This window comes from Scyliorhinus canicula, chromosome 11 (assembly GCF_902713615.1).
Source record: "Scyliorhinus canicula chromosome 11, sScyCan1.1, whole genome shotgun sequence".
In the NCBI taxonomy this organism is placed as follows: domain Eukaryota; kingdom Metazoa; phylum Chordata; class Chondrichthyes; order Carcharhiniformes; family Scyliorhinidae; genus Scyliorhinus; species Scyliorhinus canicula.
Genome location: NC_052156.1, coordinates 21,669,654 through 21,697,600, shown reverse-complemented (window position 1 = coordinate 21,697,600; position 27,947 = coordinate 21,669,654). Strand labels below are relative to the sequence as shown.

At 46.4% G+C, this 27,947-nt stretch overlaps 1 protein-coding gene and 4 non-coding genes across 5 annotated transcripts in view; 2 read left to right on the top strand and 3 right to left on the bottom strand.

The window, feature by feature from the left end:
* Positions 1–7,550: 7,550 nt before the first annotated feature.
* On the top strand, positions 7,551–7,622 carry trnap-ugg. Its single transcript has one exon. It is a non-coding gene; the product is annotated as a tRNA-Pro (tRNA).
* Positions 7,623–11,681: 4,059 nt separating this feature from the next.
* trnap-ugg lies at positions 11,682–11,753 on the top strand. Its single transcript has one exon. It is a non-coding gene; the product is annotated as a tRNA-Pro (tRNA).
* A 157-nt stretch (positions 11,754–11,910) lies between these two features.
* Positions 11,911–11,982, bottom strand: trnap-ugg. Its single transcript has one exon. It is a non-coding gene; the product is annotated as a tRNA-Pro (tRNA).
* A 185-nt stretch (positions 11,983–12,167) lies between these two features.
* On the bottom strand, positions 12,168–12,239 carry trnap-ugg. Its single transcript has one exon. It is a non-coding gene; the product is annotated as a tRNA-Pro (tRNA).
* Positions 12,240–16,116: 3,877 nt separating this feature from the next.
* Positions 16,117–27,947, bottom strand: part of tada3l (transcriptional adaptor 3 (NGG1 homolog, yeast)-like) — a 31,189-nt gene continuing 19,358 nt past the window's right edge. Inside the window, 5 exon segments of the mRNA XM_038812508.1 lie at positions 16,117–18,353; positions 22,170–22,355; positions 26,372–26,425; positions 26,427–26,479; positions 27,565–27,662. Coding sequence (XP_038668436.1) covers positions 18,161–18,353; positions 22,170–22,355; positions 26,372–26,425; positions 26,427–26,479; positions 27,565–27,662 — 584 coding nt within the window. The 3' untranslated portion in view covers positions 16,117–18,160.

Sequence of the window (27,947 nt, the reverse complement as noted above, 5' to 3'; positions counted from 1 at the left end):
ACTTTATCGATCCCTCTTAATATTTTCTATACCTCAAACAGATTACCTTCGCATTCTTCTAAACTCTAGCGAGTATAAGCCCAAACTGTTCAACCTCTCCTCACACGTCAACCCTTTCATCCCCGGAATCAATCTGGTGAACCTCCTCTGAACTGCCTCCAACACCACCACATCCTTCCTCAAATAAGGGCACCAAAACTGGACACAATCCTCCAGGTGTGGTCTCACCAAAACCCTGTGCAATTGCAACACTTCTCTGATTTTATACTCCAGTCCTTTTGCAATATTCGCCATACATCAACTTGAGTATCCGTTATTCTTGATTGAACAAGCTTATTACAGTAATTTATCCAAATCTTTCATTTTGTTACAAGTTGCACTCCTTTTATTTTCAATTTGCCTGTCTCAGACGCACTGATGCTAATTTTCATACTCCCACACTTGCCCACCTCAGTGGCCCTAAAATCTGCAGCTTGATCACGAAGAAATGTTGTACTGCCGCATATATTAGAGCACAAATCCCACACAATAACCCGGAAACCTATCTGAACCAAAAATAGTCTCAAAATCCAGGCTGACATCACCTATACCAATCAACTATCTTCCAGCCTGCATTGAAGCAAGTTGCATAATTTACAATAATTTTGTGATTATGTCTTCCTGAGCTAGTTTTACATGACTTTTTGAATAAACGCATACTTTGATATACCTCATACAATTATGGGAAGATTTCGAACTGTTGCACCTTAATTGGGATCCATTGATTATATTTACTCATCTCTCATTATTCCTATTTCAGTCCCATTTACATGGGGAGATAATGGCATTGACACCTAGGTTACATAAAAGGTGTGAATCATTTAGCATTCATACAAAATGAAATTACTTCTTAGCAAGTCCTTTCCCCAATGTCTGACATCAATGGGTGTCAGTTCTTTTTCTCAAGATTCATTGACATTTACAGCAGAGAAAAAGGCCATTGTGTCCACACCGGTCAAGAAAGATCTGACTACCAATCCCATTTTCCAATGCTTGGCCCATAGCCCTGGAGGTTATGGCAGCCCAAGTAAATATCTAAATACTTTTTACGAGTGTTTCTGCCTCAACCACCCTCTCAAGCAGTGAGTTCCAGACTCCCACTACCCTCTGGGTGAAAGATTCTCCACAATTCCCCTCTTCGCCTTCAACCTCTTACCTTAAATCTATGCCCCCTGGTTATTGATCCTTCTACCAATGGAAGAATGCCTTCCTATCCACTTTATCAATGCCCCTCATAATCTTACACACCTCAATTAGGTCCCCTCTCAACCATTGTTGCCCCAAAGAAAACAGCCCAGGCCTATCCAATCTTTCCTCCTAGCTCAGACCCGCCAGCCCAGACAGCATCCTGGTAAATCTCCTCTGCACCCTCTCCAGTGTAATCACATCCTTCCTATACTGAGGTGACCAGAACTGCACGCAATACTCCCGTTGTGGCCTAACCAGCGTTTTATGCAGATCTAGTGTGACCTCCCTGCTCTTGTATTCTATGGCTCGGCTAATAAAGGCAAGTATCCCACATGCCTTCTTAACCAATTTATCTAACGGTTCTGTCGCCTTCAGGGATCTGTGGATGGGCACTCCAAGTTCCCTCTACTTCTCAGGGTCCTAATATCCACAGTGTAATTATTTGTATTGATGGCCCTCCCCAAGTGCTTTACCACACTTCTCCAGTTGAATTCCATTTGCCACTTCTCTGCCCTCCGAATCTCCTCCCCAGCATTTAGCCCTGAGGAACCCCACTGAAACAGACCTCCAGTCACACAAACCTCCCTCTACCATCCCCCTCTGTTTCCTGCCTCCCAGCCAATTTGGGATCTAATGTGCCACTTTGCCTTGGCTCCCATGGGCCCTTACTTTCTTGACCAGTCTGCATGAAACACCTTATCAAAAGCTTTGTTAAAGTCCATATAGACCACATCAAATACACTAACCTCATCAACACTTAGTTACCTCCTCAACAAATTTGATTACATTTGTCAAACATGACTGTTCGCGGGGAAGTAATCTTCGAAGAATCAGTCCACACTCGGATCTGTTCCAAAAGTCAAAAGGTTTACCAGTGGGAGTAAATGTTTGGTCAAAGCCAAGCTTCTCTCCACTGAACAAAAGAAAGCATCATCCTTTATACATTTTCAAATAATTGACAGCCCACCTTGGTTGGACATGATCCAATCATTGTGATTATAGATTACATACATTGACTGTTAGATCCAATCAAAGTTGTTATGAGGCAGCCTGGGACTGCGTGATCAGCTCATAGACACTCGTGCATGGTCATCTGATGTTTTCCAGACCCCCTTATCTACTGTCCTTGTTTCTTTGTACATACACTCCCCCAATCCTAACCTTGTTCCTGACTGGAACCATTGTCCGTATTCGTAACTGCTGTCTGGGGACTGCTGATAAGGGATGTTTGTGTGTGTTTCTGTATAAATCTGCCTTCCTAAAGAATGTGGCCAAGTTAGCTGGTTAGTCCCATTATGACTCGTGAACATTTCACTGTTAACAGAGATTTGTATGCTTATTGGTTATGCTTAAAGAATACTGTTAATACTTGCTGCAGGTGCCTCTGCCCAGGGAATAGACTTTAACAATGACCTTCCCTCAACAAATCCATGCTGACCATCCCTGATTAATCTGTGTCGATCCAAGTGCAGATATATTCCGTCCCTCAGAATTCTTTCTCGTAACTTCTCCACCACCAAGGTTAAACTGACTAGTCTATAATTTCCTGATCTATCCTGACCTCTCTTTTTTTAATGGTGTTTTTTCATAAAATTTATAAAATTATCTTTTACACACATGGGATGTGGTCAACGGTTGATAGGCCAGTAATAATTGTCCATCCCTAACTGCCCTTGGAAAGGTGGTGGTAAGCTGCCATCTTGAACCGCTGAGGTCCTGTGGTGTAGGTATATTCAGGATTTTGACTTAGTGACAGTGAAGGAATGGCGATATAGTTTCCAAGCCAGGATGGTGAGTGGCTTAGAGGGGAATTTCCAGGTGGTGATGTTCCCATATGTCTGCTGCCCTTGACCTTCCAGATGGATTTGGAAGGTGCTGTCGAAGGAGCCTAACATTGAACCATAGAGTACCTGCAGTGCAGAAGGAGGCCATTCGGGCCATTGAGTCTGCACCAACCCTCTGAAAGATCGCCTTGCCTAGGGCCACCCCGCCCACCCTATCTCTGTAACACCATAACCTGCACATCTTTGGATACTGAGGGGCAATTTAACATGGCCAATCTACTTAACCTGTACATCTTTGGACTGTGGGAGGAAACCGGAGCACCCGGAGGAAACCCACGCAGACACGGGGAGAAAGTACAAACTCCACACAGTCACCCGAGACCGGAATTAAACCCGGGTTCCTGGCGCTGAGAGGGGGCAGTGCTAACCACTGTGCCACCGTGCCATCCCATAACTTCAAACTTGACATAAAGTGCAAACCAAACCAGTTTATGTTGCTACATTAACTATTAAAATGAATATCTCCAAGGTTCATTACATCAAACATCTGTATTTACTATGGAGAAGGACGATGTAGGTATAGAAAGCCGGGATTGTGATATAACTGAACAGATTAGCATTGAGAGGGAGGTGATGTCAGTAGGCTTAAAGTAGACAAATCCCCAGGCCCAGGTCAGATGTATCCTAGGCTGCTGTGTGACACAAGCGAGGAGTTTTTAGGGGCTCTGATTGCTAATTTTCAAATCATCTCTGAATACAGGAGAGGTGCCGGAGGACAGCTCATGTGGTACCGTTATTCAAGAAGAGAATCAGGGCAAAACCAGGTCGGTGAGTCGAACATCAGTGGTCGGGAAATTATTGAAAAAAATTGAACGGCAGGTTTAATCTCCTCTTGGAGAAGCAAGGGTTAATCAAGGATAGTCAGCATGGCTTTGCCAAGGTGTGATCATGTCAAACAAATTTGATTGAATGTTTTGAGGAGGTGATTAGGTGTGTAGATGAGGGTAGTGTAGTTGATGTAGTTTACATGGACTTCAGTAAGGCTTTTTACAAGGTCCTGCATGGGAGACTGGTCAAGAAGGTAAGAGCCCATGGGATCCAGGGCAATTTGGCAAATTGGATCCAAAATTGGCTTAGTGGCAGGAGGCAGAGGGCAGTGGTTGAAGGTTGTTTTTGCGACTGGAAGCTTGTGTCCAGTGGTGTACTGTAGGGAGCGGTGCTGGGTCCCTTGCTCTTTGTAGTGTACATTAAGCATCCAGATATGAATTTGGGAGGTATGAGCGGTAAGTTTGCAAACAACACAAAAATTGGTGGTGTGGCAAAGAACAAGGACGAAATATAGATGGGCTGGTCAGTGTAGCAGAACAGTGGCAAATGGAATTTAACCGTGAAAAGTGTGAGGCAATGCATTTTGGGAGAACTAACAATGCAAATGAATACACAATGAACAGTAGGATGCTGGGAAGTATAACGAGTCAGAGAAATGTCCAAAGATGTCTGAAGGCAGCAGGAAAGGTAGATAAGGTGATTAAGAAAGCATATGGGATACTTACTTGCCTTAATTAGTAGTGGCATAGAAGATAAGAGCAGGTAAGTTATGATGGAGCTGTATAAAACATTCATTAGGGCACAGCTGGAGAGTACTGTGTGCAGTTCTGGTCACTGAACTATAGGAATGGTATGTTTGCACTAGAAAGGGTGCAGAGGAAATTCACCGGGATGTTGCCTGATCTGGACAGTTTCAGATATGAAGACAGGCTGAATAGGCTGGGGTTGTTTGCCTCAGAGCAGAGAAGGCTGAGTGGGGACCTGACTGAGGACAAAATTATGAGGGACATAGATAGGAAGAAACATTTCCCGTTAGAGGGGTCAATAACCATTGGGCATAGATTAAAGACAAGGGGCAAGAGATTTAGAGGGGGTTTGAGTAAAACCTTTTTCACCCAGCGGGTGGTGGGAATCTGGAACTCACGGCCTGAAAGGGTGGTAGAGGTGGGAACCCTCACAACACTTAAGAAGCATTTCGTTGAGCAATTGAAATGCCATAGCATACAAGGTTATGGATCAAGTACTGGAAAATGGGATTAGTATAGATAGATACTTGATGGCTGGTGTAGACATGGTGGGTCAAAGGGCCTCTTTCTATGCTGTAAAACCCTATGACTATAACATACAGCCTGGGGCAACACAGTGGCGCAGCGGTTAGCACTGCTGCCTCATGGTGCTGAGGACCCGGGTTTGATCTGAGCTCTGGGTCATGGTCTGTGTGGAGTTTGCACATTCTCCCTGTGTTTGTGTGGGTCTCACCCCCACAACCCAAAGGAAATGTGGATTGGCCATGCTGAATTGCCCCTTAATTGAAAAAAAAGGAATTGGGTACTCTAGGTGCATTTTAAAAAACCATGCAGCCTGGGAGATTTTACTCAGTTTCCAGTGTTAACGATCCCAGCTCATGTTATTAGTGGACAAATCAGATCCCAAGATGGAATCTGGCTTGATAGATCCTTTGCTTATTTAGACTTCACAGGACTGCCGATGAACTCTTAAGAAAAGAATAACATTTATTAAACAAGAATAGATGAAGTAGTCCTTTTCCCCCATTATATCTCTCTCAATATAGAACATACAGTGCAGAAGGAGGCCATTCGGCCCATCGAGTCTGCCCACTGAAGCCCTCACTTCCACCCTATCCCCGTAATCCAATAACCCCTCCCAACCTTTTTTGGTCACTAAGGGCAATTTATCATGGCCAATCCACCTAACATGCATGTCTTTGGACTGTGGGAGGAAACCGGAGGACCCGGAGAAAAACCCACGCAGACACGGGGAGAAGGTGCAGACTCCGCACAGACAGTGACCCAACGGGGAATCGAACCTGGGACCCTGGAGCTGTGAAGCCACAGTGCTATCCATTTGTGCTACCCACAAAAATGAAGGTTGTCCAGGATTCAAACCCAGAACCTCTTGCACCCAAAGCAAGAATCATACCCCCAGACCAACAAGCCACTGTGCACACCAACAAGCTGCTGCTAATAATAGCTTATTGTCAAACATAGGCTTCAATGAAGTTTCTGTGAAAAGCCCCTAGTAACCACATTCTGGCACCTGCTCAGGGAGGCTAGTATAGGAACCAAACCCACACTGGTGCCTTGTTCTACATTACAATCCACCTATTTAGGCCAGTGTGCTAAAGCAGCCCCTGTTGTACTCAAAGTTGCCACCCAGGTTGATAGGGTTGTTAAGAAGGTGTATGGTGTGTTAGCTTTCATTAACAGGGGGATTGAGTTTAAGAGCCACAAGGTTTTGCTGCACTTTTATAAAACCCTGGTTAGACCACACTTGGAATATTGTGTCCAGTTCTGATCGCCTCATTATAGGAAGGATGGGGATGCTTTGGAGAGGGTGCAGAGGAGATTTAACAAGATGCTGCCTGGACTGAAGGGCATGTCTTATGAAGAAAGGTTAAGCGAGCTAGGGCTTTTCTCACTGGAGCGAAGAAGGCAGTGGGGTGACTTGATAGAGGTGTATAAGGTGATGAGAGACATGGCTAGAGTGGAGAGGCAGAGACTTTAATCAGCTAGAAATGCGACTACCTGCGACTGCTCTGCACTGAGAGCTGCCTGCAGGGACACGGCCGATGTCCCTGACTTCTTCATGTGTGGGAAGTGTGTCCAGCTGCAGCGCCTGTTAGACCGCATGACGGCTCTGAAGCTGCGGATGGACTCACTTTGGAGCATCCGCGTTGCTGAGGAGGCCGTGGATAGCATGCTTAGTGAGTTGGTCAAACTGCAGATTAGGATTGGTGAGGGAGACAGGGAATGGGTGACCAAAAGGCAGAGAAAGAGCAGAAAGGCAGTGCAGGTGTCCCCTGTGGTCATCTCCCTCCAAAACAGGTATACCGTTTTGGATACTGTTGGGGGAGATGACTCACCAGGGGAAGGCAGTAGTAGCCAGGCTCATAGCATCGTGGCTGGCTCTGCTGCACAGGAAGGCAGGAAAAAGACTCGCAGGGTTATAGTCATAGGGGATTCAATCGTAAGAGGAGTAGACAGGCGTTTCTGTGGTCGAAAACGAGTATGTTGCCTCCCGGGTGCACGGGTCAGGGATGTCTCAGATCGGCTGCAGGACATACTGAAGGGGGAGGGTGAACAGCCAGTTGTCGTGGTGCATATAGGCACCAACGATATAGGTAAAAAAAGGATGAGGTCCTACAATCAGAATTTAGGGAGTTAGGAGATAAGTTAAAAAGTAGGACCTCAAAGGTAGTAATCTCAGGATTGCTACCAGTGCCACGAGACAGTCAGAATAGAAATTCAAGAATAGTCATAATGAATACGTGGCTTGAGAGATGGTGCAAGAGGGAGGGGTTCAGATTTTTGGGACATTGGAAGCGGTTCTGGGGGCGGTGGGACCATTACAAATCGGATGGTCTACACCTGGGCAGGACTGGAACCAATATCCTAAGGGGTGCTTTTACTAACACTGTTGGGGAGGTTTTAAACTAATGTGGCAGGGGGATGGGAACCAGATTAGGAAGTTGGCTCGTTGGTCTAGGGGTATGATTCTCGCTTTGGGTGCGAGAGGTCCCGGGTTCAAATCCTGGACGAGCCCTCTTTTAAGGGGCTGGTTTAGCACACTGGGCTAAATCGCTGGCTTTTGAAGCAAACCAAGGCAGGCCAGCAGCATGGTTCAATTCCCGTACCAGCCTCCCCGAACAGGCTCCGGAATGTGTCACAGTAACTTCATTGAAGCCTACTCGTGAGAATAAGCAATTTTCATTTTATTTCATTTCATTTCATTTCAAGTTAGAGATCAGTAAAGAGGCAGCAACTAAAGCCAGTAAGGTACTAGATAATAAACTCAATGTGACTAAGGGGAAGAGTAGACAGGGAAGAGATGATGAACGCAAAGGGACAGATGGTCTGAGGTGCATTTATTTTAATGCGAGAAGTGTAGCAGGTAAGGCAGATGAACTTAGGGCTTGGATTAGTACCTGGGAATATGATGTTATTGGTATTACTGAGACTCGGTTGAGGGAAGGTCAAGACTGGCAACTAAATATCCCAGTGTATAGATGCTTCAGGAAGGATAGAGAGGGAGGTAAAAGGGGTGGAGGAGTTGCATTACTGGTCAGAGATGATATCACAGCTGTGATTAAGGAGGCCACAATGGAGGATTCGAGCACTGAGGCAATATGGGTAGAGCTAAGAAATAGGAAGGGTGCAGTAACATTGTTGGGACTTTACTACAGGCCTCCGAAAAGTGAGCGTGAAGTAGAGGTACAAATATGTAGACAGATTATGGAAAAATGTAGGAGCAATAGGGTAGTCGTGATGGGAGATTTTAACTTCCCCAACATTGAATGGGACACATGGAGTGTTGGAGGCGTAGATGGAGCAGAATTTGTAAGGAGCATCCAGGAGAGTTTTTTTAGAGCAGTATGTAAATAGTCCAACTCAGGAAGGGGCCATACTGGACCTGGTATTGGGGAATGATCCCGGCCAGGTGGTTGAAGTTTCAGTCGGTGATTACTTTGGGAATAGCGATCACAATTCCTTAAATTTTAGAATACTCATGGACAAAGACGAGAGTGGTCCTAAAGGAAGAGTGCTAAATTGGGGAAAGGCCAAGTATAACAAAATTCGGGGAGCTACGGAATGTGGTTTGGGAGCAGCTGTTTAAGGGTAAATCCACATTTGAAATGTGGGAGTCTTTTAAGGAAAGGTTGATTAGAGTGCAGGACAGACATGTCCCTGTGAAAATGAGGGATAGAAATGGTAAGATTAGGGAACCATGGATGATGGGTGGAATTGTGAGACTAGCTAAAATGAAAAAGGAAGCATACATAAGATCTAGGCGACTTAAAACTGATGAAGCTTTGGAGGAATATCGGGAAAGTAGGACAAATCTCAAACGCGCAAAAAAGAGGGCTAAAAGGGGTCACGAAATATCTTTGGCTAACAGGGTTAAGGAAAATCCCAAAGCATTTTATTCGTATATAAGGAGCAAGAAGTTAACTAGAGAAAGGATTGGCCTACTCAAAGACAAAAGAGGGAATTTATGCGTAAAGTCAGAGGAAATGGGTGAGATTCTTAATGAGTACTTTGCATCGGTATTCACCAAGGAGAGGGCCATGACAGATGTTGAGGCTAGGGATGGATGTTTAAATACTCTAGGTCAATGGAAGAGTCCTGGGGAAAATTGATGTACAGATAGATCTGGGTGTTCAGGTCCATTGTACCCTGAAGGTGGCAACACAGGTCGATAGAGTGGTCAAGAAGGCATACAGCATGCTTGCCTTCATTGGATGGGGTATTGAGTACAAGAGTCGGCAGGTCATGTTACAGTTGTATAGGACTTTGGTAAGGCCACATTTGGAATACTGCAAGCAGTTCTGGTTGCCACATTACCAGAAGGCTGTGGATCCTTTAGAGAGGGTGCAGAGGAGGTTCACCAGGATGTTGCCTGGTATGGAGGGTGCTAGCAATGAAGAACGGTTGAGTAGATTAGAATTGTTTTCGTTGGAAAGATGGAGGTTGAGGGGGGACCTGATTGAGGTCTACAAAATTATAAGAGGAATGGACAGGGTGGATAGCAACAAGCTTTTTCCAAGAGTGGGGGTGTCAATTACAAGGGGTCACGATTTCACGGGTTATCTGGGAGAGAATGATGTAATCTGCAGAAGTTGTGCTTACTGAGAACATTAGAGTCTAAGATAAATGTTACTACCTATGTTATCTTTACAAACCTGTACATAGAACACAGAACAGTACAGCACAGTACAGTCCCTTCAGCCACTTATCCTAATCTAAGATCAACCTAACCTTCACCCCTTCAATTTACTACTGTCATGTGCCTGTCCAAGAGTCTCTTAAATGTCCCTATCCACCTCCGAGGTCTCGCTTCCAGCCTGGCTGACAACACCGGGGCCCGTACTCCTCCACAAACACGTGAGGAGCCATAAGTCCGACCCCCTGGTCGAGAGGGTCCAGCTCCTTCACGCCAGCCCCCAGTATGCCTACGTGGCGCACCACGGCGGCCGACAAGATGCAGTCTCCCTCCGGGGCCTGGCACCCGCAGGATCCACTATGACTATCACCTACCCCCCCCCCCCAACCTACACCGAACGGCGCCCCCGCCCCTACATGGCCTCCCCCTCACCCCCCCTCCCCCCCATACCCCCTTCCCCCATTGCCGACCTACAGGGATGAAACTCCAGAAGACACGCTCCAGGAGTCCACACCCGTGCCTGCATCGATGAGTTCAACAACTGTGCCTGCACCGACGAGTTCGACACTCGTGCCCGCAGCGAAACCAGAGCTCAGGCCATCACAGCGCACGATCGGGGCGCCGGACAGACTCAACCTGGGAGCCACTTCACCCCCGCTGGACTTCAATTTTTTAACAGGGGTGAATGTGGTGAATGTATTATGGCAGCCATTCACCACTGTTTTGCATTGTACAATGTTGTTGCCCTTGTGGGCTCCACCTATGGACCATTGTATTGTATTACACCGCATTGTATCATGTTGGCACCCTTGTGGGCTCCGCCCCTGGCTCCGCCCCCTTGAGGGGAGGTATATAGAGCTGCTGCCCTGCGAAGAACAAAGAACAAAGAAAATTACAGCACAGGAACAGGCCCATCGGCCCTCCCAGCCTGCGCTGATCCAGATACTTTATCTCAACCTGTCACCTATTTTCCAAGGTCTACTTCCCTCTGTTCCCCGCCCATTCATATATCTGTCTAGATGCATCTTAAACGATGCTATCGTACCCGCTTCTACCACCTTCGCTGGCAAAGCGTTCCGGCCACCCACCACCCTCTGCGTAAAAAACTTTCCACGCACATCTCCCTTAAACTTTCCCCCTCTCACCTTGAAATCGATTTAATCCTGATTTCAGTGCTGGCCTGCAGACTGCTAGCATTCATTCATTGGCCTCCCAGAGTAGACATCCCAGGATGTCTACTCTGGGAGGCTTTCTGGTGTCTGTTGTTGCTCCTCTGGCATTCCACTGCCCATCACTTCACTGGAATTAGCATTTAGAAAGATGCTAACGAAAGCTTTAGGGTGATTGTGGGTGAAATGTGTTTTTGTGGGGGTTACAAGGGGATTAATGTCAAGCTGCAAACAGGCGTTCTTCCCGGACAGGTCCGATTGAATGGCCTCTTGCCCAATCAGACCCCAGCCTGCTGGTGTGTGTGTGTGTGACTCCATCCCTGTTTTTTTATGAATGAAATGTTGCAATTTGCAGCCGGGCGCCCCCTGCCGGGCGCGCTGGAGAAGTGGCAGCTTCCACTGGACACGCTCTCATTGAGGAGGGCTGCAGCACTGAGGTTTTACCCAGTGCAGGGGGCACCCCAGGACGGGGCACCCCAGGACGGACCCCTCCTACCCCCCCCCCCCCCCCCCAACACCACCCCCACCAGACCCCACACCCGGCTGCATTTGTGACTGTTCAAATGCTTGGCTTTACTGATCTGCGGCTCTTGCTCTCTTCCCGTGTCACCAAGGTGCTGGAGGCGAATGACAGCTGAATAAACACTCGAGGGGAGCTGCACTGAGAGGCGGCGCCGGCTGCAAGGTCGGAAAAGAACAAAATAAACGAACTGTGAGATTTACGGGCTGGTAGCTGCCTTGATCTGAGTTAGTTCCGTGTTTCCCTCCCATCGGCTCGTTGGTCTAGGGGTATGATTCTCGCTTTGGGTGCGAGAGGTCCCGGGTTCAAATCCCGGACGAGCCCACTTTTTTTTAAAAAAAATTCCGACTGAAATTTTTGACGTTTTGTGATGCTCCTCTTCCTGGTAAGTTTTAAGTGTCCAAAAAGGTAAAACGGACGATTTAATAAGAAGTGGGCAGCCATCCTGTTAACCCCAAAAGTGGATTGTGCTGGAAAAATAGGGCTCGTCCGGGATTTGAACCCGGGACCTCTCGCACCCAAAGCGAGAATCATACCCCTAGACCAACGAGCCTCCATGAAATAAAGAGCCTTCATTTGTTTAGATGAAGTTAACTAAAACACATATTTTTAAAATTTAGTTTACGTTGCCAATTTTTCTTCCTTCTCCACCATGGGTTTAACGGCGCCTCTATTCAGATGTCCCATCGACTGATGGTCAGCGGAAGTCACCCGATACTTTCCCCCGTGATAAAAGTAGGGCTCGTCCGGGATTTGAACCCGGGACCTCTCGCACCCAAAGCGAGAATCATACCCCTAGACCAACGAGCCACTGTTATAAAAGTTGAGAAAGGTTACTTATTTCATATACATTACCCATTTCAGATTTGGGTTTCTGTCCAGTTTCAATCTCATACATTTCCCCACCTGCCTTTTCCTGACATCCACTCAGGATTTAATAGTACTGTAACTTAAATAGTAGGTAAACAGGTCAGTGTCAGCAGGAGGCCATTCAGCCCATCAACAGGGCATCGAGTGTCACCTCCTCACCCTTACCCACGCTCTTGAATTTTATTTCTCTTTGGATGGTTGTTCAATTCTCTTTTGCAGCCTCTATTGAATCTGCCTCCACCACACTCTTAGGCAGTGCATTCTTTATTCTACTCCGAATTCATCCGGGATTTGCTCAGGATTCACCTGAGGAAGGAGCAGTGCTCCGAAAGCTCGTGCATGAAACAAACATGTTGGACTTTAACCTGGTGTTGTAAGACCTCTTACTGTTCCTTATTCTAACTCATTGTGTAACGTCGTTTCCCCTCAGATCATCACTGCTTCTTTAACCTTGGTAAGAAGTCTTACAACACCAGGTTAAAGTCCAACAGGTTTGTTTCGAATCACTAGCTTTTGGAGCAAAGGAGCCTGAGGAAGGAGCAGTGCTCCGAAAGCTAGTGGTTCGAAACAAACCTGTTGGACTTTAACCTGGTGTTGGAAGACTTCTTACTAAGCACTAAGGATAGCACTATGGCTTCGCAGCGCCAGAGTCCCAGATTCGATTCCCTGCTGGGTCACTGTCTGTGCGGAGTTTACACATTCTCCCCATGTCCGCGTGGGTTTCCTTCGGGTGCTCCAGTTTCCTCCCACAGTCCAAAGACATGCAGGATAGCTGGATTGGCCATGATAAATTGCCCTTCATGACCAAAAAGGTTAGGAGGGGTTATTGGGTTACGGGGATAGGGTGGAAGTGAGGGCTTAAGTAGGTCGGTGCAGGCTTGATGGGCCGAATGGCATCCTTCTGCACTGTTTGTTCTATGTTCTTACTGTGCTCACCCCAGTCCAACGCTGGCATCTCCACATCTTTTACCTTAAATCGGCTTCCTCTGATCCCCAATCCTTCCATCAGCCTGAGCAATCTTTCACATTGCTGGGTAGATGCCGATGTTGTAGCTGTACTGGAACAGCATGGCGAGAGGGCGCGGCAAGTTCTGGAGCACAAGCCTTCAACACTATTGCTAGAATATTGTCAGGGCCCATAGCCTTTGCAGTATCCAGTGCCTTCAGCAGTTTCTTGATATCAAGAGGGGTGAATTGAATTGGCTGATGACTGGCATCTGTGATGCTGGGTTCCTCTGAAGGAGACCGAGATGGATCATCCACTTGGCACTACTGTCTAAAGATTATTGCGAATACTTCAGCCCTGTCTTTTGCAGTGATGTGCTAGGCTCCTCCATCATCGAGGATGGTGATATTTGTGCCTCCTCCAGTGAGTAGTTTAATTGTCCACCACATTCGCGGCTGGATGTGGCAGAACTGCAGAGCTTAGCTCTGTCTACCACTTGCTGCTTATGGTGTTTGGCACACAATTAATCCTGTGTTGTAGCTTCACCAGGTAGACACCTTGTTTTTAGGTGTGGCTGGTGCTGCACATGGCATACACTTCTGAAGGCTTGATTAAACCAGGGTTAATCACCTGGTTTGGTGGTAATGGTAGAGTGGGGGATATGCCGGGCCATGAGGTTAGATGGTAGCTGAGTACAATGATGCTGTTGCTAATGGCCCACAGCCCCTCATGGATGCCCAGCCTTGAGTTGCTGGATCTATTCTGAATCTATCCCATTCAGCACGATGCCACAGAAGACGATGGAGGGTATCTTCAATGTGAAGACGGGACTTCATCTCCACATTGATGGTGCTGTAGTCATTCATAGAATTTACAGTACAGAAGGAGGCCATTCGGCCCATCGAGTTTGCACCGGCTCCTGGAAAGAGTACCCTACCCAAGGTCAACACCTCCACCCTATCCCCATAACCCCACCCATCACTAAGGGCAATTTTGGTCACTAAGTGTAATTTATCATGGCCAATCCACCTAACCTGCACATCTTTGGACTGTGGGAGGAAACCGGAGCACCCGGAGGAAACCCACGCACACACGGGGAGGATGTGCAAACTCCGCACAGACAGTGACCCAGCCGGAATCGAACCTGGGACCCTGGAGCTGTGAAGCGATTGTGCTATCCATAATGCTACCGTGCTGCCCTAAAAGTGGGGCTCGTCCGGGATTTGAACCCGGGACCTCTCACACCCAAAGCAAGAATCATACCCCTAGACCAATGAGCCACTGTCAACACTGTTATGGACAGATGCATCTACAGCAGGCAGGTTGGTGATGATGAGGTTTTTCTCTGCTTATGTTGGTTCCCTCACCACCCAGTCTAGCAGCTATGTCCTTTAGGACTCGGCCAGCTCAGTCAGTAGTGGTGCTATCGAATCACACTTGGTGATGGTGCCCTTGCCACTCTGAGTGCTCCCTCCAAGAGTATTGATTTGTCAGCTGGCAGTAGATGGTATGTGATAATCAGCAGATTTCCTTGCCCATGTTTGACCTGAGGCCATGAGACTACATGGAATCCAGAGTCGATGTTGGAGGACTCCCAGAGCAACTCCCTCCCAACTGTATACCACTGTGCTGCCACCGGGACAAGATATACCCATGGTGGTGATAGTGGTGTCTGGGACATTATCTGTAAGTTATGATTTTGTGAATATGACCATGTCAGGTTGTTGCTTGACTAATCTGTGAGTCAGCTCTCCCAATTCTGGCAGAAGCCACCAGATGTCAGTAAGGAGGACTTTGCAGGATCAAGAGGCCTAGGTTTGTCCATGTTGTTCCTGGTGCCGAGGTCGATGCCAGGTTGTCCGTCAGGTTTCTTTCCTTTTTATTAGCTTTGTTGCAGTTTTATTACAACTGAGTAGTTTGCCAGATCATTTCAGAGGGCATTTATGAGTCAACCAAAATAGCTGTCACATGTAGGCCAGACCAGGTGAGGTCTGTTTCCCCTAAAGTTAAGGGAACCAGCTGGATTATTTTATAACAATGGTTTAATGATCATCATCAGACTTCCAGATATGGCAGGGGTTGAACCTGGGTCCCCAGAGTATTCCCCTGGATTACCAGTCCTGTCCAGTGACAATACCACTATGTCACCACCTCCCTTGTGTGACGAGAGCCATACGGCCCCAAAATATATATATATATATATATATATATATATATATTTTAATTTCCAATTAAGGGGCAATTTAGTACAGCTAATCCATCTACCCTGCAATGGACCCAAAATGTTAACTCTGTTTCTCTCTGCACCTATGCTGCCAGACCAGCAAAGGGCCTTTTCTGTGCTGTAGACCTCTATGACCTATGTTTTCTAGTTTTGTCTGTTTTATTTCAGATTTCCAGCATCCAAAGTATTTTGATTTTATATTACGTCTCATTACTAGCTGTTATTAAGATTCTGATTGGAGTGACTGGGTTATGTATTGCATAGGAGAGTGGGTGAGTTCTTAGGGAGACTGATTTTTTTTTGGGGGGGCACCATAGCTTACTTGGTTGAACAGCTGGTTTGTGATGCAGAGTGAGGCCAACAGTGTGGGTTCAATTCCTGAGGTTAGTCATGAAGGCCCTGCCCTCTCAACTTTGCCCCTTGGCTGAGGTGTGGTGACCTGCAGGTTAAATCACCACCACCAGTCAGTTCTCCCCCTCAAAGGGGAAATGGTCATCTGGGACTATGGTGAATCAAAATACATTTTCCCTATTACAATCAAATATAACTAGATCATTGTTTACCTCACGCTTTGGAAAATATTACAATAATATTGCAACGCTGTGCTAGACTGCCTATTTAATACATATTTCACACTGAAGAAGTGCAGGAATCAAGTTGACATTTATTGAAAATTCATTACCGGACCAGTTAATCATCAGTACACTACTGAGGATTTAACGTCATGAATGATAAAACTTACACTTGCTTCATTTTTAACTCATAAATTAGCAAGAGGATGTCTGATTTGGGGGACATGCATGGGGTTCAGTGAATGATGTTTACCATTAGGATTCTGATTTGACTGCTTATAGTTTGGGCTGCAGAATATGTCCGACTGATGATTGGGGCAGGTAATCAGGGTTGTTTTTATATGGAACTGGGCTTACCAAAGGATGTTCAATCACAGCAAGATAAAGGTAACTCAAAGCAAAGGGAGGAGACTTGGTGGGTCTTGGATTCTGCTGCTTCTTTGCACTTTACATTTAATAATAATAATCACTTATTGTCACACGTAGGCTTCAATGAAGTTACTGTGAAAAGCCCCTGGTCGCCACATTCCGACACCTGTTCAGGGAGGCCGATACGAGAATTAAACCCGCGCTGCTGGCCTTGTTCTGCAGTACAAGCTAGGTGTTTAGCCCACTGTGCTAAACCAGCCCAATTTCACACCATAGTCAGTGTCAATAGGGTAAAATTATTGTATTTTTTTGAAAATTCATTTCCACCAGCGCTTTCTCATTTCTCCTGTCAATTCCCACCCCCTCCAAACTTTTTTCTTTCATTCTCTTTTATAGATACCGATTCATGGGGTGCTGCGTTATGTCTCGAAGTGCTTCCGTAGCCCTCGGTTACCTTCTCCATGTCGAGATGGTTCACCTATAAATCCAGATCATAGGTTTTAGTAAGCTATTCAACAAGAAGGTGCACTGAGGCGGAAACTGATTCTGCCCTCATCCACTAACTGGGAGGAAGGGCCATCACTCTTGAACTTAAACCGATCCTACAGACTGTCCATTTTCCAGTTAATGTCCCAAAGACGAGTGGATTGCATGACATATGGCAGAGCGCAATCACACAGGGGCACATGATCAGATAGTTCCCCTTTGTACTAACAAATTAAATTGCGGAATGGTCACCCCATACAAAACAGAAGTGGAAACAAATGTAAAAACAACATCCACTAATCCTGGAAGGCACCAGGTGCGTTAGGTGGCACCCACTGAATTGAAGGAGAAAACCTCTTGTGGGTATTGGCGTCACTAGCCAGGGACATTCAACTCAAATGGGCACCGTTGCCACTACTAAGCTGAACAAACAGCGAACACTGGAGAAGGAACCTGGGATTGTCCCGATTGCCTAAAGTCCCAGAACACCATATAGATTGCTTACCCAAAAGGGCACTGGCAAAATAGCTGGAATCTTTGCAACTGTTGTGATGCCCTGAGGTTTGTAAAAAGGCATCGTACCTACTGCCCCTCTCGGCTGCACAAATCTCAAGTGATTTTCTTTATTCTGTAAAAAGATTTCTTTTGCTCAAAAAGGTTTTTTTAACATCAGAAATTGGCAGTATTTTAATACTTCTTCACAAAGCATCACATGGCCCAGAGGGAAATACAGAAAGATTTGAAATGAGATTACAAGCCCCAACTCGGGGCAGGTTGGATTGGGAGCGGAGGGGCAGAGAAGGGGTGCTGAGGGAGAGGGAAAAAGACAGACTTTGGGCACTAGAGATACCCCCACGTACATTGAGAAAATGTCATTGGGGTGGGGATGTAAGTGAAGAGAAATCTTTCGGAAAAGCTATAAAGTGTCAGTTGTTAATGTCACATTTGGAAGGACTGGCAATGGCACAGCTGTCCAGGAATGCTACACTCTATCGGAACACACAGCAGTAACACATTACTCTCACATACAGTACAAACCCAAACTAGCAAAAAACACAACATCCAGATTTCGGAAAGACAGACTTCCATCTTTTGCACACAAGATTAGCAAGTCCCAACAGAGACAACCTGCCGCAGTGGAATGTCACCAGTTGAAAACGGGCAGGTTTCAATATTGCTCCTTTTGTCAGTTCAGCTCGGGAAAGACGAACATTAAGCCAATTTTTCAGAAGTAACAGCGTCCAGCGTACTTGCACAGTCGGGTTTAACTGTCCAACAACTTTAAGATACTCTCCCTCTCCTTCAGTGCCTTCCACGCTTGATCCTTCTCTTTTTTTGTAGGTGTGCGTTTCTTCTGGCGAGCTGCCATGATCTTTCGGAAAGCATCCATGACTTCATTGTCCGCTATTCTCACTCGCTGTCGTAACTCCTGTTTTTTCAACTCCTCTTTGGCAAGTCTGAATTTAAAACAAAATAGTGGTCAGTCAGTAGGATTAGGAAGGAGGCCGAGGACACTTGGATCAATTCTCGCCCATTGCTTCCCTCAACACATGGGCTGAACTTTTTTCTGGGGGAAGGGGCGTTTGGGGAGGCACTTAACAGACTCAGCAAAGCGACTTGAAAATAATCTATTTTCCAAACAGGAGTTTCTCCATATTGTTCAAATAGAAACATCATCGCATCAATTAATCTAACAATTCAAATGAAACAAATGAAGGCATAAATGTCATGTCAGACAAAAAGCTCCAAAGCCTGAACACTGGTGATGTGTGACTAGTCCATCAATAACCTCCCGACTATTCCCTTGTAATACCCCAGGAAGCATTTAGTAGCACAAGCCCAATTAGTCACTTTTCACTATTTCAAGAGTGGGGCTGCCTTGCTCCAAAAGGAACAGCTGATCTTCTAGGTTTTCACTTGACCAAAGGCACGAACTTTCAAAAGGAATGGTCCGATTCAAGCAAATCCCCCAAGGATTCAACAGGAAATCCCATTGACAGCAGCGGGTCCAGATGATCCCGCCTCCGGCCAACAACAACGGCCTCATCCTGCCACCGAGGAAACATACCACAAGGGGCGTGGAAAATACCCCCAGGTGTTTCAGATTCCTATGAAACCCCAAATCAGCCGAAACGTTAATTCACTTTCTCTTTCTGCTGCCTGACCTGAGTATTTCCAGCATTTCTTGTTTTAATCAAGGAATACTCAACTACGTGTGTGATGGAGGCAGAGCTTTAGACACGCATCAGATAATACACGGGTTTATAGGGCATGGAAACAGGCCATTCAGCCTTCCAGTCCATGCTAGCATTTATGTTCCGCTCGAGCATCCTCTCAACTGTCCTTATCTGGATCTATCATAACTCTCTATTCCCAACTCCCTTATTGGCAAAAGAAAACACTTTTTATTTTAGATAGAGAGGCTAAAGATTGGCTTTAGATTAGCAGCATCTAAGCCTTTCTTTATCTCTGCAGCAAATTAATGTGCAATATGTGAAACTCTCGCAATGCAACCACGTTTCAAAAGGAGTTATCTTGTAGTCAGTTTCTCTTAGTGATTCAGAAGTTAATTGTGTCATGAAATTTCTTTGATGTCCAGAAGAGTTCCTTTGGGAGGTGGGAATTAACAGAGTGGGGGGAAAGATGACAAAATTCATTATCTTTAATGTCGAGTATCAAGTTATCGATGTCAAAGTGCCAAAAGTAAATGAAGCAGCAGGCAATTCCTTACATAACAGTCACTAGAAAAGGCTTGCTCTTAATGCCAGACCATTAGAAAGGATACGCTTGAACTTCAAATGAGCTTGCTTGAAACTTAATTCACAACTGTACAACATGCAGGCGACAGGAATGAATTCTAGGTGCCCCAGTCCCTGCTTCGCACAGGGTTTTCCTACGCAAGGTAGCCTGAAGGGAGTTGTAGAAACTTGGAAAGATTGGCAGCTTGGAAAGAGGCCATTCAGCCCATCATGTCTGTGCTGGTCAAAAAGAGCCAACCAGGCTAATCCCACATTCCAGCTCCATGTCACTGGAGTAATTTCTCATGTAAACGTTTCAAAAGAGATCATCAAGAAATTACAATAAGAAATCTCAGTATTTCTGAGAAAGGAGACATGCTGTTAAAGCTTTTCATCTTGCACTCATCAGGACAGATTTACAGATGTCTCTTTTAAACAGAGAAACATAGAAAATAGGAGCTTGAGGAGGCCATTCAGCCCCTCGAGCCTGCTGCGTCATTCATTATGATCATGGCTCATCATCCAACTCAATGGCCTAATCCCACCTTCCCCCATATCCTTCCTATTCACCCCAAGTGCCATATCTTTTTTTTTATAAATTTAGTGTATCCAATTAATTTTTTTTCCAATTAAGGGGCAATTTAGCATGGCCAATCCACCTACCCTACACATCTTTGGGTTGTGGGGGTGAAACCCACGCAAACACGGGGAGAATGTGCAAACTCAACACGGACAGTGACCCAGAAGCGAACCGGGGACATCGGAGCCGTGAAGCAACAGGGCTAACCCACTGCGCCACCGTGCTGCCACCAAGTGCCATATCTAACTGCTTCTTGAAAACAAACAATATTTTGGCCTCAACGACTTTCTGTGGTTGCGAATTCCACAGACTTGCCACTCTCTGGGTAAAGAAATGTCTCCTCACCTCTGTTCTAAATGATCTACCCATTATCCTCAGACTATGACCCCTCGATCCCTGTGGTACTCCACTAGTCGCTGCCTGCCATTTGGAAAAAGACCCGTTAATTCTTACTCTTTGATTCCTCTCTGCCAACCAATTTTCGTCCATCTCAATACACCACCACTAATCCCATGTGTTTAAATTTTACACGCTAATCTCTTACATGAGACTTTGTCAAAAGCCTTCTGAAAGTCCAAATAAACCACATCCACTGGCTCCCCCTCATCGACTCTACGAGCTACATACTCAAAGAATTCCAGTAGATTTCTCAAGCATGATTTCCCCTTCATAAATCTCTGTTGACTCTGTCCGATCCTGCCACTGTTTTCTAAGGGCTCTGCTATAAAATCTTTGATAATGGATTCTGGAAGTTTTCCTATTACCGCTGTCAGGCTGACTGGTCTATAATTCCCCATTGTCTCCCTACCCCCCCCCCCCCCCCCCCCCCACCCACTTTTTTTTGTATTTCTCAGATGTACTCAAGTTCTGTGCTACCAAGTGAAAAATAAACCGGTTAAGAATTTAGGTTTATTTACTCATTTGCATCAGTTTACGTGGAATCAAATGTTTACTTCTAGCTTCTTCCTGCATTATTCTTCTGGGCAACTATATTACTGGTAAATAAATCTGGTTTTTAGTTTAAGCTTAAATGCAAACTCAAATGTGAAATGTAGCACCTTTTGGGAGTGAATGGTCCACCTGCGCTCATTATCCCATTCATACAATAGGCTGCAACCTTAGTATACTTTTCAGTCTCAAATTGAGCTTCTAACCAAACATCATTTCCACTGCAGGTTACCCACTTCCTCTTCTGTAATAGTGCTTGCTATCACACTTCCCTCAGTCCAACTGTTGCTGACATGTTAATCTGTGCCCTTGTCACCTCCATACTCAACAACTGCAATACTGCCCTGGCCAGCGTCCAAAATTTCAGCTCACCTGAATGCTTATGCTGGAATTCTATCTCTGATTTAAGTCCCTCTCAACCATCACTCCTATCCTCGCTAACCTACATTGTTTCCTGGTCCTCTAATTGTGGGCTCTCACCTTAATGTGCAAATCACTCCATGGCTCATCTCCTTCCCATCTCTGGAAGCTCCCCCAGCACAACAAAAGCTGCAAACTCTCCATTCTGGTGTGCTCCCCCTTACTACCGCTGGCAGTTGTATCTTCAACCACTCAGAACCCATGTCTTCAAATTATTTCCTTAAACCTCTCCATCACTCAACCTTCTTCTCCTCTTAAAATCAATCTTTTTGACAAAGTTTTGTTAACTCCTACTGTACCCTACTTTGCCCTGGAGTCCAGGTTTCCCCCTGTGTCTCCACGCATGATGTTTCTCCATGTTAAAGGCACAACATGAAAGCAAGTTAGTGAAGCTGCAATAGCTCTCAGCTAACAGGAAATCAGCTTCTTATGGAACCAAATTTGTTGTCATTCCTGGAACAGGTTCACCCAAAAATGAAGATCTGAATAAAGGATTTGCCACATTAGATTGGATAAAAAGCCCATTCTTTAAATCTGATTTCTTATTCCAACTCATCCCAAACCATTGACCGGTTCTTTTCCCATACCTGAGAAGTTCCTGCTTCTTTGCTCGATTGTGTGTACTGATGGCTTTCAATTCAGCCTGACGTTTGCGCAGTTCTGCCAGAACTTCATCTTCAGAGTCTTCAGTGGGTCGGTCCTCAGAATCTAGCAGACCCTGAGCAATTAGTTCTTCCTTAATTCGTGCTTCTAGAGACTTTGTGTGAGGTACACTATAACAGAATAGATTGAATATTTTAAATACACCACCACCTGGAAGTTCCCCTCAATCCATTCAACTTCCTGACTTGGAAATATATCGCTGTTCCTTCTCTGTCGCTGGGTCAAAATCCTGGAACTCTCTCCATAACAGCACTGTGGGTGTACCTACACCACATGGACTGTAGCAGTTCAAGAAGGCAGCTCACCCCCACTTTCCCAAGAGCAATTGGGGATGGGCAATGAATGCTGGCCTGGCCAGCAAATCCCACATGAATGGATAAGAAATAAAATAAAATGCATTACACATCAGCCAATAGATCAACAGGACAAGTAACTAATGCAGGTAATGGACAAAACAACTGCACCCCCAGGAGAAATCATGGGCCAGATCTTCCAGATCATCATGACCAGACATATGACACACAGGCTTACATGTGAATTGCCTGGGAATTCTTAAGCAATTCCCCTGCTCCCTGGGACTTCCTTAAAATGTCTCAGACTCCAAGCTGGAATTGTAAACTTCAGACAGTTCCATGGAATGTACCTGGATAGTTAACCAGACAGATGAAAACCTAGTCCAGCACCTGGATAATCACACAATCGATGCTCCCCGATCCGCAACAACCTCCCTGACTTCCCCCCTGACTTCCCCAGACCATCCAACTAGCCCCAAACCCAACTACAGAAAATAATTTTTAAAAACACACCAACGGCAGGCAGTAAATTCAGGAGAGATTCCTGGTCAGCCATGTGACAGAAAGCAATTAGAGCCTCTGCCATCGCGATCTATAGCTCGAGGCTACAACACACTTGTAAAGTATATGGTACCGCAGCAACTTGGACTCGGTGGGCAGCTCGTTGGCTCAGTTGCCTGGACGGCCAATGTGTATCAGATTGGTGCCAACAGCAGGTGGCTCAATCCTTGTTCGGGCTGGGGCTGATTTGGGACCTGTTTCCTTGCCGTACCTGTTGGAGATCGTGGCACTGTGGGTTGGACCTGCCTTTGGGCAGAGAACTAGAGAAGAAGAAAGTTCCTCTGAAAGCAAGTGAAATGATCTGTTGCAAATAGGCAAAAAAAATCTTTCTCCCAGGCTGTTCATTAGGCTACAGAAGTTTCAGTTAAACGGTGACTAGCTTTCCATTATGAATTGTTGTAGAACATAGAACATAGAAAAATACAGCACAGAACAGGCCCTTCGGCCCACGATGTTGTGCCGAACCTTTGTCCTAGATTAATCATAGATTATCATAGAATTTACAGTGCAGAAGGAGGCCATTCGGCCCATCGGGTCTGCACCGGCTCTTGGAAAGAGCACCCTACCCAAGGTCAACACCTCCACCCTATCCCCATAACCCAGTAACTACACCCAACACTAAGGGCAATTTATCATGGCCAATCCACCTAACCCGCACATCTTTGGACTGTGGGAGGAAACCGGAGCACCCGGAGGAAACCCACGCACACACGGGGAGATGTGCAGACTCCGCACAGACAGTGACCCAAGCCGGAATCGAACCTGGGACCCTGGAGCTGTGAAGCAATTGTGCTATCCACAATGCTACTGTGCTGCCCTTAAGAACAAATTAATCTACACTCCATTATTCTACCGTAATCCATGTACCTATCCAATAGCCGATTGATGTTTCCGACTCAACTACTTCCACAGGCAGTACATTCTATGCCCCTACTCTCTGGGTAAAGAACCGGGGCGAAATTCCCCCACCCTCAGCAGGGTCGGAGAATCGCCCGGGGCCGCCGAAAATCCCGCCCCCGCCATGTCCAAATTCTCCCACCCGCAAAAAGTCAACGTGCCACCGCCTACCTCGGAGAATGGCAGGGGCCGGCGGGAGGCTACGGGTTTCTGTGCTGCCTTTATTCTCCGGCCCGGATGGGCCGAAGTCCCACCGCTGCGGTTTGAACCACCGCTGTGCCGCCGGGATCGACGGCGCGAGCGGGCCCCTGGGGGCCGGGTAGGGGGGGGGGGGGGATCGGACCCCGAGGTTGTGCCCCCACGGTGGCCTGGCCCGCGATCGGGGCCCACCGATCGGCGGGTGGGCCAGTGCCGTGGGGGCACTCTTTTCTTCAGCCGCCGCCGCCACGGCCTCCACCATGGCGGAGGCAGAAGAGAATCCCCCAGCGCGCATGCGCCAGTGGTGACGTCAGCGGCAACTGACGCACCGGCGCATGCGCGAACTGGCAAAGGCATTTCGGCCAGACCCGCCGCCGAGCGTCAAAGGCCGTTGTTGCCCGTTTTGGCGCAAGTCAGTGTGGTGCAAACCGCTCCGGCGCGGGCCTAGCCCCTCAATGTGAGGGCTTGGCCCCCAAAAGGTGCAGAGAATTATTCCGCACCTTTGGGGAGGCCCGACGCCTGAGTGGTTGGCGCCACTCCGCTACGCCGGGACCCCCCGCCCCGCCGGGTAGGGGAGAATTTCATCCCCTACCTCTGACTTCCACTTCCTATATCTTCCACCATTCACCTTAAATTTATGTCCCCTTGTAATGGTTTGTTCCACCCGGGGGAAAAGTCTCTGACTGTCTACTCTATGTATTCCCCTGATCATCTTATAAACCTCTATCAAGTCTCCCCTCATCCTTCTCCATTCTAATGAGAAAAGGCCTAGCACCCTCAACCTTTCCTCGTATGACCTTCTCTCCATTTCAGGCAACATCCTGGTCCTGGTAAATCTCCTTTGCAACTTTTCCAAAGCTTCCACATCCTTCTTAAAATGAGACGACGAGAACTGCACAGTACTCCATATGTGGCCTTACCAAGGTTTTGTACAGCTGCATCATCACCTCACGGCTCTTAATTCAATCCCTCTGCTAATGAACGCTAGCACACCATAGGCCTTCTTCACAGCTCTATCTACTCGAGTGTCAACTTTCAAAGATCTATGAACATAGACCCCAAGATCTCACTGCTCCTCCACATTGCCAAGAACCCTACCGTTAACCCTGCATTCTACATTCATATTTGTCCTTCCAAAATGGACAACCTCACAACTTTCAGGGTTAAACTCCATCTGCCATTTCTCAGCCCAGCTCTGCATCCTATCTATGTCTCTTTGCAGCCGACAACAGCCCTCCTCACTATCCACAACTCCACCAATCTTCGTATCGTCTGCAAATTTACTGACCCACCCTTCAACTCCCTCATCCAAGTCATTAATGAAAATCACAAACAGCAGAGAACCCAGAACTGATCCCTGCGGTACGCCACTGGTAACTGGGCTCCAGGCTGAATATTTGCCATCCACCACCACTCTCTGTCTTCTATTGGTTAGCCAGTTCGTTATCCAACTGGCCAAATTTCCCACTATCCCATGCCTCCTTACTTTCTGCATAAGCCTACCATGGGGAACCTTATAAAATGCCTTACTAAAATCCATGTACACTACATCCATTGGTTTACCTTCATCCACGTGCTTGGTCACCTCCTCAAAGAATTCAATAAGACTTGTAAGGCAAGACCTACCCCTCACAAATCCGTGCTGACTATCCCTAATCAAGCAGTGTCTTTCCAGATGCTCAGAAATCCTATCCCTCAGTACCCTTTCCATTACTTTGCCTACCACCGAAGTAAAACTAACTGGCCTGTAATTCCCAGGGTTATCCCTATTCCCTTTTTTGAACAGGGGCACGACATTCGCCACTCTCCAATTCCCTGGTACCACCCCTGTTGACAGTGAGGACGAAAAGATCATTGCAAACGGCTCTGCAATTTCATCTCTTCCTTCTCTTGTTATCCATGATGATACATAACCGGCCGTGATTGATGCTTCATGCAAGAGAGAAAAAATCTTCACTCATTGCCCTGCCCCCCCCCCCCCCCCCCCCCCCAACTCATTCCTTCCCTCCCTCCCTCGCTCCCCTCCCCCCCCCCCACCACACACCAGGTTATGTTTTCTCCCGGGGCATGAGAAAACAAGAATGCAAAAGAACTTAGCAGCACACTGTGCAGTGTGTAGATATTTTGAAATCTCTCTCGCTTGTGGTTAGTGCAACACTATGGCCCAGAGAGCTCACCTGAATGCCTTATTCTGACTTCGAGGGGAGGTGCTTGCTCCATCAGTTCCACATCTTCCCAGTCATCTCCGGTATGGGAGAATCTTCCATTGGTGAAATTATGTTCTCCTGGGAAAGGAGAGAAAAAATGCAAAATCTCATGAATGAAGGAGGTACCAGGCATTAGGTTAGTCCTTAATGAAGGCAGAAGTCCTTTAAACTTAGTGAAAAAGTGTGGAAATAAACCTTCTTTTGTACAAAGTTTGAGGAATCACTAATTAAGAATGGGATGGGAGTGCCACGGTGGCGCAATGGTTAGCACTGCTGCCTCACAAATACGAGGACCTGGTTCAATTGCTACTTAATTGGAAAAAAAAAGAATGGGATGGGTGGCATGGGCATCAGAGTGTCACTGCGGTCTCATTTCTTCAATTACACAGCTGCTTAAAACATCAGGAAACAGATTTTTAAAGGTTCTAGCTTTTAAACCCCAACCTGTTAATGCTTTTTTTATAAGTTTAGAGTACCAAATTATTTTTTTTCCCAATTAAGGGGCAATTCAGCTTGGCCAATCCACCTAATCTGCACATCTTTGGGATGTGGGGCAGAAACGGGGCGAACGTGCAAACTGCACACGAACAGCGGCCCAGGGCCAGGATTCGAATCCAGGTCCTCAGCGCCATAGTCCCAGTGCTAACCACTGCGCAGCATGTCGCCCCTCCCAAACCTGTTAATATAAGATAGGTTTTTGGGGATGTGGACCTGGATTGTGTTTCTCGCATTCACTTTTAATATATAGATTTTTAAAATTATTGCAGTGCTTCTGATGACCTTGTTCCTGAGATTGCACTGCATCCCTGCCATGTCTCACACATTGCAGAGTTACCATCAGACAGAAAATGGTTTTACTTTAGAATTCCTAATTGGTCAATCTGTCCCACAGGGTGGTCTTGTGACAGCTCTCCCACCTCACTGAACTAGCAATCTAGTCAAGACCAATGAGGCAAAAGTATCGCCCCCAATCCCAACCTTGAGCTGTCCCTGTGATTCAGTAGGTAAATGCATCGTGTAGCGTGGTACAAAATTAAAGTTCAATTATAAATGGGACAGGATGGACCTTTGTCCTGGATGTGATTTGACTGAACTTCTGTAAATATTTTCTCCTTCAACAGTAAAGATTATTCAGATTTGGGCCACATTGGTTTGAGTCTCACCTCCACCAAAGCCTGGAGCAATCGCTGTGTGAGGGGTCCAAAAGGAGATCCATCTTCAGGCTGATCGTGCTGCTCCTTCTTCAACAAAGCATCCACGTCTAACAGGAAAACAGCAAATTAAAACATGCACAGTTACAACAAAAATGTGCATTTGTATAGTACCTATAAAGGCAAGAAATGGCGCACAGCCTTTCACAAAGAGAAGTAAATGAATACAGAGTTGGACAGAGAGAGGGTTGCCAAATATTTGTCCAGTTGGGGAAAGTTATTAAATGGTGTAGCAAGAGCTTGTGAGAGAAATCCAATGAGAGGCTCCATCAACAATTCCCGGGCCAAAAAAGTTCAAGTACATGAGTACGGGTCAAGAGAACAGCCCATTCAAG